Genomic DNA, 12,433 nt, shown 5'->3' with positions numbered 1-12,433 from the left:
TTTACAAGGTGCCTTTTGTTTCTCCTTTGCAGAAGTCATCAGAGCCTTGGGGAGGTTCATATCACTATGTTTTTATGCTTCCTGTGGACTGTGAACATAGTGCATGACAGGAAGATTTTGGATCAGGGAATCTATTTTGTGCTGGTCGCTTTCGTTGCATAGACATCAGGGTAGGTAGGTCTTTTTGAAGACTTACTTTCAGTGATCTACTGATGCATGTCAACAAAAATCTCAATGCTATAAACCAGATACTACTTGTAAACAAATGCTTGTTTGTTGCTGTTAGAAGCAACCGTTATTTTTTGTTTATCTCTTTTTTCTTTTAAGTTTCGGGCCCGGGCCCACTTCTCTTTAAGTTTCGGGCCCAAACTTTAAATTCGGGCCCACATGTAACCCTATAAAAAGGGGAAACGTTTTCTTAGTTATTGTGTTGTTTTCTCTTATTCTTCAAAACCCTAGCCACCCTTGTCCATCAGCAGAAAAGTACATCATGGTATCAGAGCGACCTGGGAGCTCAACGATCTGAATCTCCATCAGATCTGCCTGGCATCCATTCAAGCTATTTGCGACGAGGCAGAGGTGAGCAGGTCTCGTGAGCCTTGAAGAGTCCAGAGTTGACACTACAAGGTTAGTAGAGAGGAGGAAAACAGCACCAAGACAACTCTAGCTTGGCGACGGCGACATAGAAGCAACCGCGACCAAGGACATTGAAGCTGACTCAAGTGGAGGGACAAGTCAGCATTGATGGAAAAATCCGAAAATCCAAGAATGGACAGAGAGGAGCTGGCGACATTCAGCCAGGTACTCTTCCCTGTTGTTCCTGAGGTGGTTAAGTTTAATGGCTTCAACTTACTTGATTGGAGTCAATATATTGAACTAATCCTTGAGAGTAAGGGATTAGTCCATCATCTCAAAGAAGAAATAGACCCGGAGAGTCCAAAGTATAGAGCCTGGAAGAAGGAGGATGCAGGTGTACATGCATGGTTACTGGGCAGTATGGCTGGAGATCGATTCAGGAAATACCTGTACCTGAAGACGGCTAAAAGCATCTGGGATCACCTGCACAAGAGTAATGTAAGGGAGAGTCATGCCTGGAGAATTTTTGAGCTAGTTACTAGAGCAACCATATTGGTGCAAGGAGAAATGTCTGCTGCAGAATTTGCAGAAGAACTTCAGGCAATCTGGCGAGAGATTGATCATCTCAGACCGATCAAGAATCCAGAGGAGTGGCAGGCTACACTACAAGATCGTATGTTTAGATTCCTGATGGGACTAAACAAGGAATATGAAGGACTCCGAAGTCAGATCCTCAACCGAGAACATATCCCAGATTTGGAGGAAGCCATTCAACTTGTAATCGATGAGGAAAGGCGAAGGGCTTACAGAAATGATAAAGAGGAAACAGGAGCAGGGTTTATGGTGAAGACAAAGCAACAGCAGAAGAGCACATCAGAGGGCCAATTTTTAAAATATCAGAAGAAGCAAGGAGATGAAGCTCCAGAGCAGAAAGGGCATGGGAGCAAACAGCAGGGTAAATTTAATCTATATTGCTCTTATTGCAAAAGGAAGAATCATACCAAGGACAACTGCTGGATTCTACATGGTCGTCCTCCCAAACCTGCACAGGCCTATGTCTCTGATGCTAGAGAAAGTGAATCAGATGATGAAGCAGAGCAAGGGCAAGCCCCAAATAAGACTTCCTCTAAGATTACCGCTGAAGACTATGCTACTCTGAAGGAAGAATTTGAGAAGCTCAAGACCATGATAAGCTCTACATCCATGGCTCGAGCTGGTGAGCTACCTACCTATCCTGATCATATTTTATCTGACTGGATAATAGATACTGGTGCAACAGATCATATGACTCCCTACTGTTCTAAGTTTCATAACTATACTCTGTATAAAGGAGAAAGAATTGTGTTCACGGCAGGGGGAGAGGCCCTTCCTGTCACAGGAATTGGGGACATAAAAATAAGAGGTCTTGGGCTTATTAGACATGTTCTACATGTCCCTGGCCTCAAAGCTCAACTATTATCTCCACAGAAATTTGTCAGAGATTTGGATATTATATTTTCCATAACTCCTGACAATGTGTTTATTTATGATAAGTCACAGAACCGGAGGACTTCACCTTTTAAAGTGAAGGATGGGCTCCTGTACGTTAGCAGTGAAGGTGGTGGAGAGCCTGCATCATGCTACACTACACAAGAGCTAAAGGAGAGTGGGCGAATGGAGCAGATCAAGTTGATGCACTGTCGTCTTGGACATCCGTCATTTGAATTATTAAAATATATGTTTCCAGTATTGTTCAAGGACCTGAATATTTTTGATCTTTATTGTGATACATGTCAGTTTGCCAAGCATAAACGTGCAGTGTTTAATGGAAAAAGTAAACTAAGTGAAATATCATTCGCGCTTGTTCACTGTGATGTGTGGGGCCCATCATCTACTATAGCATTAACAGGTGCAAGATATTTTATTGTGTTTATTGATGATTGCACACGGCTAACATGGGTGTATCTATTAAAATCCAAGTTGGATGTTGCTGCAATAATTCAAACATTCTTTCACATGGTGAAAAATCAGTTTGATACTGCCATTAAACGACTACGTTCTGACAATGCAAGGGACTTCATTAATGAAACAACCTCCAAGTATTTCAAAACTCAAGGGGTAGTTCATGAGTCTTCTTGTGTGTATACCCCACAACAGAATGGAGTAGCTGAGAGGCGCATAGGTCATGTGACCACTACTGCCAGATCACTACTCATTCATAATGATGTGCCCAAGCGATTTTGGGGAGAAGCTGTTGTAACAGCTGTGCATATAATTAATCGATTGCCATCAAGGTCATTAGGTTATAACAGCCCTGTGGAGCTAATGATGAAATTCTATCCCCACACTCGGTGGAAGACAGATCTTAAACCCCGAATATTTGGCTGTGTAGCCTTCGTACATCTGCACAATCCAGAAGACAAATTTAGTCCAAGATCAGCTAAGTGTGTTTTCTTGGGTTACTCACTTACCCAAAAAGGGTACAAATGCTACCATCCTAATACAAGGAAATTCTTTGTGTCAGCAGATGTGACGTTTCATGAGAATGAAAGTTATTTCAAGGCATTACAAGGGACCTCTACTGATATATATCAGCAGGTAACAGGAGTCAAGGACAGTGGTAGCCAACCACTGAATGAAACTGAAGCAGGCGTTATATCAGTTGAAGAAAATTTGAATTCTCAGCATGAAATCTAGGAAGTACCTACAATTGACAATCAGACACCTCAAGTTCTCCCAATTTCTCTGAACAGAGGGGAAGTTTTAAATGAAGCTGACAACACCATGGGAGTAACAAATGAGATTGAGAGTGAGACAATAGTGGGAGAAGAAGATGAAAGTAGTGGATGGCCTATTGCTCTGAGAAAGGGCCGAAGACAATGCACCCAAGGAGTGAGATATCCACTCGCCAATGTGGTTGAATATTCTCATCTTGGACAGGACTATCGATCCTTTATTGCAGCCATCAATTCAATCCCGATCCCTCAGACTTATCAGGAGGCAATGAAGGATATGAACTGGAAGACGGCAATGGACACTGAAATGGAGGCATTAATCAAGAATGACACATGGGAAGTTGTTCAGACACCACCTGGCAAGCGTCCTGTAGGTTGCAGATGGGTGTTCTCTGTGAAGTATAATGCTGATGGGAGCTTGGAACAGTATAAAGCCAGGCTAGTAGCTAAAGGATCTACACAAGCCTATGGTATTGATTATGGAGAGACATTTGCACCAGTCGCCAAGCTAAACACAGTACAAATTCTTCTCTCCCTTGCAGCAAATCTGGACTGGCCACTGTTACAGTTTGATGTAAAAAATGCCTTCCTCCTTGGTGATTTAAATGAGGAGATTTATATGGAGCTACCCCCCGGATACTATGAGTCTGAATCAAGGAAGGTCTGTAAATTGAAGAAGACACTCTATGGACTGAAGCAGTCTCCGAGAGCATGGTTTGGGAAGTTCTCATGTTGCATGAAATCCATGGGTTATGTGCAGAGTAATTGTGACCATACACTTTTTTTGAAGCATGCCGTCTCTGGTAAAATTTCAATCTTATTAGTTTATGTGGATGACATTATCATTACAGGAGATGATTCTCTTGAAAATCGATTGTTGAGCTCCAAGTTAGCTGAAACATTTGAAATTAAGTCACTTGGAAAACTAAGATATTTCCTTGGCATTGAAGTTGCTTATTCTTCCAAGGGAATATTCATCTCCCAACACAAGTATATTCTGGATATCCTTCAAGAGGCAGGAATGAGTGGATGCAAACCATCACCTGTGCCTATCAGTCCTAATACGAAACTGGGTACTTGTGAAGAGGAACTACAAGTGGATAAAGGGCAATATCAGAGGTTGATTGGAAAGCTAATCTATTTGAATCATACAAGACCAGATATCGCTTTTGCAGTTGGGCTGTTGAGCAGATTTATGGATAATCCACGCCAGTCGCATTTACAGGCAGCATTCTGTGTATTAGCATATTTGAAGGGTTCAGCAGGCCATGGAATTCTCTTCAGCCGAAATGGAAGAACTGATGTGGAGATGTATACTGATGCAGATTTTGGAGGATCACTGATAGATAGACGGTCCACAACAGGATACTGTGCACTTGTGGGAGGAAATGTGGTTACTTGGAGGAGCAAGAAACAACCAGTAATTGTATTATCCAGTGCTGAAGCTGAATACAGAGCTCTAGTCAAAGGTATCAGTGAAACTCTATGGATACGAAATATTATTGCAGAGATTGGGATGGCACAAGACAAACCCACTGTAGTCTACTGTGATAGTAAAGCAGCAATCGACATTGCTCATAGCCCAGTCTTACATGATAGAACAAAACATAGTGAGCTGAACAAGCACTGGATCAGAGAGAAGATAGACCAAGGGCATGTTTATATTCAATATGTAAAGTTGACTAATCAGACTGCAGACATACTTACCAAGGGATTGGCCAGATCCATCTTCGACCGGTTGCTGAGCAAGCTGGGAGTTCGAAGCATCTACTCACCAGCTTGAGGGGGAGTGTTAGAAGCAACCGTTATTTTTTGTTTATCTCTTTTTTCTTTTAAGTTTCGGGCCCGGGCCCACTTCTCTTTAAGTTTCGGGCCCAGTCTTTAAATTCGGGCCAACATGTAACCCTATAAAAGGGGGAAACGTTTTCTTAGTTATTGTGTTGTTTTCTCTTATTCTTCAAAACCCTAGCCACCCTTGTCCATCAGCAGAAAAGTATATCAATTGCTTAAAAATACAAATCTGCCCATCCCAGAAATTGTAACTTATCGGACCCTGGGGACCTAAATAAAGGGCTGTGGCCCCTGAAGCAGTGTATGAAGCTATTTCTGCCCCTCTCTGTGCTGTATCCTATCTAGCTCTCTACCATCCCCTAACTAACTCTCCCTCTCTGCCCCTCTTTCTCCAGTCTTGTATATGGATTTATTCTTCCCTCTCTCCTCTTCATCCAATCTACTTTGTCCTTTCTGTTTTGGAAACTTTCTCTTATTGCTTTCTCTCTCCGAGCCCTTGATCTAGTGTCCTTTCCTCATCTCTAGTGCAATCTGTTATCGTATTATTGAATAGAAATGACATGATTATCACACGTACTTTTCAAGAAAGTATCATAGGCGCGCTATTTAAATGACTCCCTCGCACCGTCGCACGTGTGACAAAGTTTACAAATAAAATGTAGCAGGAAGGAAGACATGAGCTTTTTTTTCAAGAAGTCACCATTTCGGCAGTTGCTGCTGAGACTGGAGTGGGGGAGGCACCTGCAGCCAGAGGCGAGAAGGAGCTACCCTCTGTCTCCATCCATGTCTTCCTATCTATCCTCTACTTCCTTCTCTCTCTCTCTGTCTTGTCCGGTTTACTCACTCTGACCTGAACTTCATTCTGAGGAACATTTGAACTTCAAAGATATGGTTTTTGATCTTGTTTGAATTAATACTTTGGGAATTCCATCTGGGAAAGTCAGTGCAAGATTTCTATTCCAGGGACAGTATCAGATTAATTGCTTCAAATGTTTTCTGGATAGGGTTTGGCAGGTTCAGACAACGATGGTGTGAGACATTGACAATGATGTTGATGGGTCGTTGATGAAATGCCGATAACTGCATCAACACCTTTCTTCAAAAAAAAAAAACTGCATCAACGCCAACTGACATCAAACTTGTTAACAGCTGTCAACATCAATGTCATTGTCAACGACTAACCTTGTCAACATCAAAGGGCTTGCCATCGTTCAGGGTTGATACAATGGTAATGGTTGTCGATCCCCAGTTCTGAAGATGCTGAATTGAAGAGGAGCATTGCATCATTTTGTAGAAAAAATAAAATTTTTAAGATTTCTATAGGCGGAGAGAAAGTCTTTTGTTGCGGTGTGCCATGGTTCTGCCTGAGTTGTCATGATAAGATTTGACCTCTCCATGGCGCGAGAGGAATGTAAAACATTTAGATGAATAGCATAAAATTTGAAAATTAGGGACATGAGTCAGAGTCAAAATTTTGTGCCGTATGTTTTTGAAAAATGATTTTGACTCTTAGATGGAGACATTTGAAGTTTCTCGTCTGCAGGAGTCTGTTCTCTGGACTGATTGATTTCCTTCTACTTTTTTTCTGCTATTTCAAAATTATAAGATTCTTCTAATGAATTACTACTGTATACCACTTTTCATTTTTTGCTTATGATAATTACTGATAATTCGTCTTTCAGGTGCTCTTCATGATTTCCAGTGAGCCAGCTCCTATGCTTGAAGATAAGGAAAAATGGTACGACTCTGGAAAAGTCTCTGTTTGGTTTAGGCATCATGATATGCTCTCATTTTTCTGACTTGCGACAATTTATTTTCCTTGTTTGACTTTAAAACTCTGTTTAATTTAGGATCCGTGAAACTCTACACGAGAGATTTTCAGGAAAGATGAGAGCGAATAAATGAAGCTCTTCTGTAAAGTATTTGTTTGGTACAGACCTTTCTGTTATGAGACTCAAGTTTGGTAATTTCCTATTAGCCAGGTTTTATTCTCAGGCATAAAGAGGCACATTATACTGAACCCCCACGGATAAGTTAGTCAATGTTAAAGTGAAACTAAGATTAAGAAAATCTTCGAGGAGAATGCTAACAACATAATATTATGAATTGAGATGATGGATTCATTAAGGAAGTGGGGGGAAACCTTGCTAATCTAGAACACTCTGTGGGGCAGAAAAAATGTCTACATTCTTTCCATTCCATCTGCCTTGAATGGGTTGATGGATATGAAACAAAGTTACATAAAACCCCTGTTCAGACTTAAAATGGATTAACTCTCCTGTCATCAAAGACGTTATTTCTAATGTCTCTAAAAGTTTTAGCCTTATGGTTGAAACGTTTTTAGGCGGTTCCCTTTTTATTTCATGGATGAACTCAACGTTTCTTGAGAATGAGTTTCATATCTCCACTCCTCCCCGTGGAACTCTCAGACAGCCCGCAGCTATCTGCATCATCAAGATCCACTTTGAGCAACATGATCTGGCAGGGGTAAACCACAAGAATAATGCGCAGGGCTCTCAGCAGCGACCACTAGAGACACTTATGTACGGGGGACAACTTTGCTTTCCTCCTCGCCCAATCGAGTTCTCCAAACTGGTAGGACTTAATCTTTCAGAGACTGAGGGAGGGAGTGGAGCAGTGGTGAACAAGAGAATACAGGGGAGGGGACCAAGCTCCATGCTCTATGGCCATACCAGAATCATCAAATTCTCAAGGAGTTTCCATGGGGCACATCCCCTTGCAGCGGAGGTACAGAAAAGGGTCATCCCAAATCATTATCGGCCTGGTAAGAAAAGGAGAAGTTTTGGAGGAGAATGCCCACATTGACACTTGTTCCCCAAAAAGAGAACAAAACCATACTTCCAGAGGAGGTGGATTCCCCCTCGGTGCAAGCATTGGGTATGCGAGGTCCATCGAATGAGCAATAGTGTGGCAAGAGCTGGGACAAGGCAGTGGTGAAGGAAGCAGATCTAGAGATCATCATTATGAGAGGGGTTGGGTAGGCCTCTACCGAATGCGACCTAGCGGAACAATGGGGCAGATAATGCACCAGCCTAGAGGAGACAAAATCCCATGGAACGAGGGGGGACAGGCCAACAATGACAAGGGAGACAAACACCATCCCCTCATCTGCCCATGACCACAGTTTTTATCAAGGAGAAAGATGATAGTGGAGCCACCGACATCTGATTCCTCAGTTCATCTGGTCAGACTGCTGATGTCTTCACAAGGGTCTCCTACCCTCAACCATTTACATGTTGATCTACAAACTTGGCATAGACAATATCCACACCTCGCTTTAAAGGGACGGTGTTAGACGTAGGCATTTACTTTGTCACTTACATACCTGATATTGGGCAGCTCTCTACTGGGCCCTTATCAGATTGTTATTTTGATTTTTACTTATTATTATGGAGCTAGTATTTAAACCAGTCCTCCCCGTTGTGATTAATCAGCACTACTTTCTACGAACCCTAGTTTGAAAACCTTGATCCTGAAAACCCATATTCATAAAAAAATAATTTAACCTAATGAAGAAAGGAGTCAAAAAATAGGGCTTCCTTTGATCTCTAGCAACGTTGGATCCACGGTGAATTCTTTTAATCTTTGTTCATTTTTTGGGATGGTCTGATATCGTTTTGTCTTTGAGTCTCCAACATTGTAACGATATTAATGCACTATCTCATGAAATATTTGATATCTATGAATTCTTTATAATGCACCAAAGATTTGGTTCCTGCTTTACCAGTTTGAATTTTGAGCACTTAAATAATTTTGATCCATCCCTCTTCGCTAATCCCTGGGATAACCAGATATGGATGTAAATACTTTCCTTGGTCAGTGTGTGGCTGATATAAATTTTTGTTATGTTGTAATTGGTTTTTGAAACATTTTTCATTATCTTGTTGGAGTCTTAACAGGCTGGTTTGCAATATCATCTAAAATTATATCTGTGGCCTTTTGCAAAAGTCGTATGGTCTAATCAGTCCGTCTACTTATTTCAGGTCCCTGCTTTTTCATGATTTTGTTGCCAAGTGTCTTACAAAAGAACCACGACTGCGCCCCACTGCTGTTGAGATGTTGAAGGTGCATGCAGAATTATATAATATGAATTGGCCATAAAGCAGCTCTTGTTACTAAGTGTCAATTACCTGGCTGGTGGGTCTGGCAGCAGCTAGGGTGTCGAACAATCGGGCTTAGGAAAGAAAAAAAAAACCTTACCTCTTTCCACGGTCCCCATATTTATGGGGTTACTTGTGGGTCCAAATATTATTGGGGCCATTGATAATAGAAAGAAAGAAAAAAGGAATGAAAATAAAAGAAAGGAAGAAAGAAATCAACGGATAATATCCTCTATTGACTCATACCATGTATGATATGGTTTTAATGATTGATTTTACCTAGACTGGGCGATTGGTTAAGATTTTTGCATTTTTTCTTGTCTATAGATAGATTATAATGCTCGGATTCTCTGGTATAACGAGCAGAAGTGATAGCAGGAGATGATTAAAAAGCCGAGTGGTGGGAAGAACCATGATTGCCGGGGAGTCAAACAGATGGAGAGGAATTGACAAAACTCTACAGAATCAGACGCAGTTTACACTTTAGAGTTCCCTACCCTTAAATAGGGATAGGGATCCTTAGAAAAAGGACAATATTACACCTACTTCCAACGCTCCTGCTGAAGATGATGAATGGATTTCTATTTGAAGCTTGGAGGAGAAATAATGAAAAAGGATAGAAGAATGGAAATACACAACAGATAAACGCTCAAAAAAACTGACTGAGAGTTTCCAGTGAAACACAAATGCTGCGAGCAGATCACCAGAAGAAGACATCACCACTGAAGAATGGTTGCTGGGAGATAGAGAAGATAGCTGGGGCAGAAAAGTGATGGATCCCACCAAGAACAAAGGTTGTCAAAGAATGCGATGGAGGAAGAAACATCATCTATCATCAGGAAGAGGTGGCTCCAAGAGGTTTGGGGGAATGTGTTGTGTGGGGGAGATGAGAAGACTGCACCCATCCATTCTTCAGATGGCCATTTGCCTGAGCACTGTGGACTCACTAGCTGAGCACATGGGTGGATGTCTCTTCAGAGGAGGTGGTGAAAAAACTGACAGCAAATCACCCATTGAGACTGCACTCCAGCCTCTACATCATGACAAGACCCAACAAGTGGAGGCGGGTTGATATTTTACTTGGCGAAGATTGAAAGTGGCATTATTAGCCTGCGTCATATTTTATCTCAACCTGTAGAACAGCAGAATTCGGAGGAGAGAGAAAGTCTAGAGAGAGAAAGTAGAGAGAGAAAGAGAGTGCACAAGGGTTGGGGCTGAAAAGGTGACTTTTACTGCACTGAAGTTCCCCTTTTATACAAATAAATCCAGGGTCTAAAAGACCCTTTCACAAGTAGTTAGGAGGCTTACTTGTAAAACAAGTAATCCTTTACTTGTTTTACAAGTAAGCTCCAACGGCTACCTTTTTGAAAAGGAGCCGTTGGAGGGCCTGTCCAACAGCTATTTTAAATAGCCGTTGGACTCTGGGCCTGTCTAGGACAGGCCCAGACCATATCAGGCCCACTAAGGGCCTGATATCTCCGCCCCTAGTGGGCCTTCACTAAGGGACCCTTTATGGGCCCTTAGTGGGAGAGTAATGGTCCTTAAGGGACCATTACAGGGCTGCTAATGGGCCTTCCAGTGGTCCATTAGCAGTCTTCTAGAGGTGTTAGCAGTTTCATTATCAGCCTAGAGTTAGTTTATTACATTTACATGGCCTTAGGCTCATAGTTAGTACAACATAACTCAACACAACCAAAAAGTATGAACCTGTTTACTGAAGTGCTTTCCGGCCCTATGTTTTGGGGGCACATAGGCCATCTATGAATGGATGATGCAGACTCACCAGCTTGATGGGGATTATTGGGCCATACTCATACTTTGTTTCTCTCTTTTAATTATTTCTCGCTAATATTCTATTGGGCCCAATAGAATAATAACGTCTTTTGTCCTAAGGGACGGAAGCTCTCTCGACTGCTTTTGAATTCCTCTTATCTGCATGCCAGTTTTCAGGAGGCTTCACAGCTCAGTTTAACAAAAAAATCCTGGTTCATGAGTATTACAAAGCCTAATGCGTAAATTCCAACTGTTCTTAGATTGAGAAGTCAATGGCACTATGCAACACTGTGTCCTGACAGTAGTTCAGAGAAGAGGGAGATAAAAAGAGAAAGGAGAGAGAGGAGAGATGGCCGGCGGAATGAATACGCCATCAAGCAGACAGGATGAACAATGCCACACACTCGTGGAGGAGATCCAGCCTGTGTTCGCAGGGATGGTCGTCTGTGAGAGGAAGGGAAGGAACCAGAGACCGAGAGTGCATGAGAGCACTTACAGGAGTCTGGCTTAAGATAGCCTGGATATTGGACTAGTCCAGGCTGGACCATTGTCCCTCCAAGGCCCACGGGGTTGACAGTCATAGATGTGAGTGCGTATCACATCAATGAGGGCCACCCTTTTTTTTCTTGGATTAGTGTTTTTGAGCTATCTTTTTCCTGGTGGTTGGTGTCAGTACCTGAGTTGAAACAGATCACTGAAGAGGAGTTCCACTCTCTTAGACCTTGGGTTGAAGTCTTCTCCGTCACTTCTGGCCTCATTATTAATATTTAACCCTATCAAGTGATCTACCTCAGCTAACAATTGGGATTAGTTTTTTTATTTACTAAATCATCTCATTTGATGAAAACACTCTCTGATACACCCTTAATTATCTAATATTTCCATGATCGAGGAAAATAAGGGGCAGTTTGTTTCAGTGTAAAACTTATAATTCCTTGACCTTTTCTTTTCAACCATAAAACTTTAGCATCTCCAGCAGTTCTGTGTCACTTAGCTTCTAACACGACTAAAGAGAAACCAAACTACATGCATTTCTATGGGTGATCGGTGGGCTTCTTTTTTTTCAGCATCATATGATTTTTTGGGACGGCCATTCATATTTTTGATTTTCAGTTTTGACGGAAATCTCAATCGCAACTTAGATTTAGTAGCCATTCTGTTCTTTGCTTATTATTTCATCGGCATAGCTACACATAGGGTTTTATATATTTATGATGTCGAGCCCCCTGGATGGAAATTCTTAATTGACAGGATTTGCTAGTAATTAGTTTATTCAAGGAAATTTTGATTTTTTCTCCAGCATAAGTTCATCGATAAGTATTGGGACTATGGTGCTTCTAAAATGCTTCCTAAACTCAAAAGAGCAAGACAGATCCGGGCAGAAATGGTTGTCCAGGTAATTATCTTTGGTGTTCTGTCCATGAACAGTAAGGCTGAAATAGCTTTTGATTTACGGTA

At 41.7% G+C, this 12,433-nt stretch overlaps 2 protein-coding genes across 5 annotated transcripts in view; both read left to right on the top strand.

The window, feature by feature from the left end:
• SIK1 (Protein kinase superfamily protein) overlaps nt 1-12,433 on the top strand; it is a 32,973-nt gene that overhangs the window by 18,895 nt on the left and 1,645 nt on the right. For all 4 annotated transcript variants that reach the window (XM_078574018.1, XM_078574019.1, XM_078574015.1 and 1 more), the window contains exons 10-12: nt 6,764-6,819; nt 9,086-9,167; nt 12,276-12,371. In XM_078574018.1, coding sequence (XP_078430144.1) covers nt 6,764-6,819; nt 9,086-9,167; nt 12,276-12,371 — 234 coding nt within the window. The remainder of the gene's footprint in view (nt 1-6,763; nt 6,820-9,085; nt 9,168-12,275; nt 12,372-12,433) is intronic.
• LOC144702124 (uncharacterized) lies at nt 105-2,227 on the top strand. The gene is made up of 2 exons (XM_078574020.1): nt 105-1,792; nt 2,110-2,227. The coding sequence occupies exons 1-2, from the start codon at nt 745-747 to the stop codon at nt 2,136-2,138; spliced, it is 1,077 nt and encodes a 358-aa protein (XP_078430146.1). The 5' UTR covers nt 105-744; the 3' UTR covers nt 2,139-2,227.

This window comes from Wolffia australiana, chromosome 4, assembly GCF_029677425.1.
Source record: "Wolffia australiana isolate 7733 chromosome 4, ASM2967742v1".
Lineage (NCBI taxonomy): Eukaryota > Viridiplantae > Streptophyta > Magnoliopsida > Alismatales > Araceae > Wolffia > Wolffia australiana.
The sequence above is the reverse complement of the archived record's forward strand: the minus strand, read 5'-3'. Positions and strand labels throughout refer to the sequence as shown.

Coding starts and splice junctions, on each gene's coding strand:
- LOC144702124 (XM_078574020.1), top strand. CDS start 745: ATGGAAAAATCCGAAAATCCAAGAATGGACAGAGAGGAGCTGGCGACA. Junction 1,793..2,109: donor TACATCCATGGCTCGAGCTG/GTGAGCTACCTA, acceptor ATTTATGATAAG/TCACAGAACCGGAGGACTTC.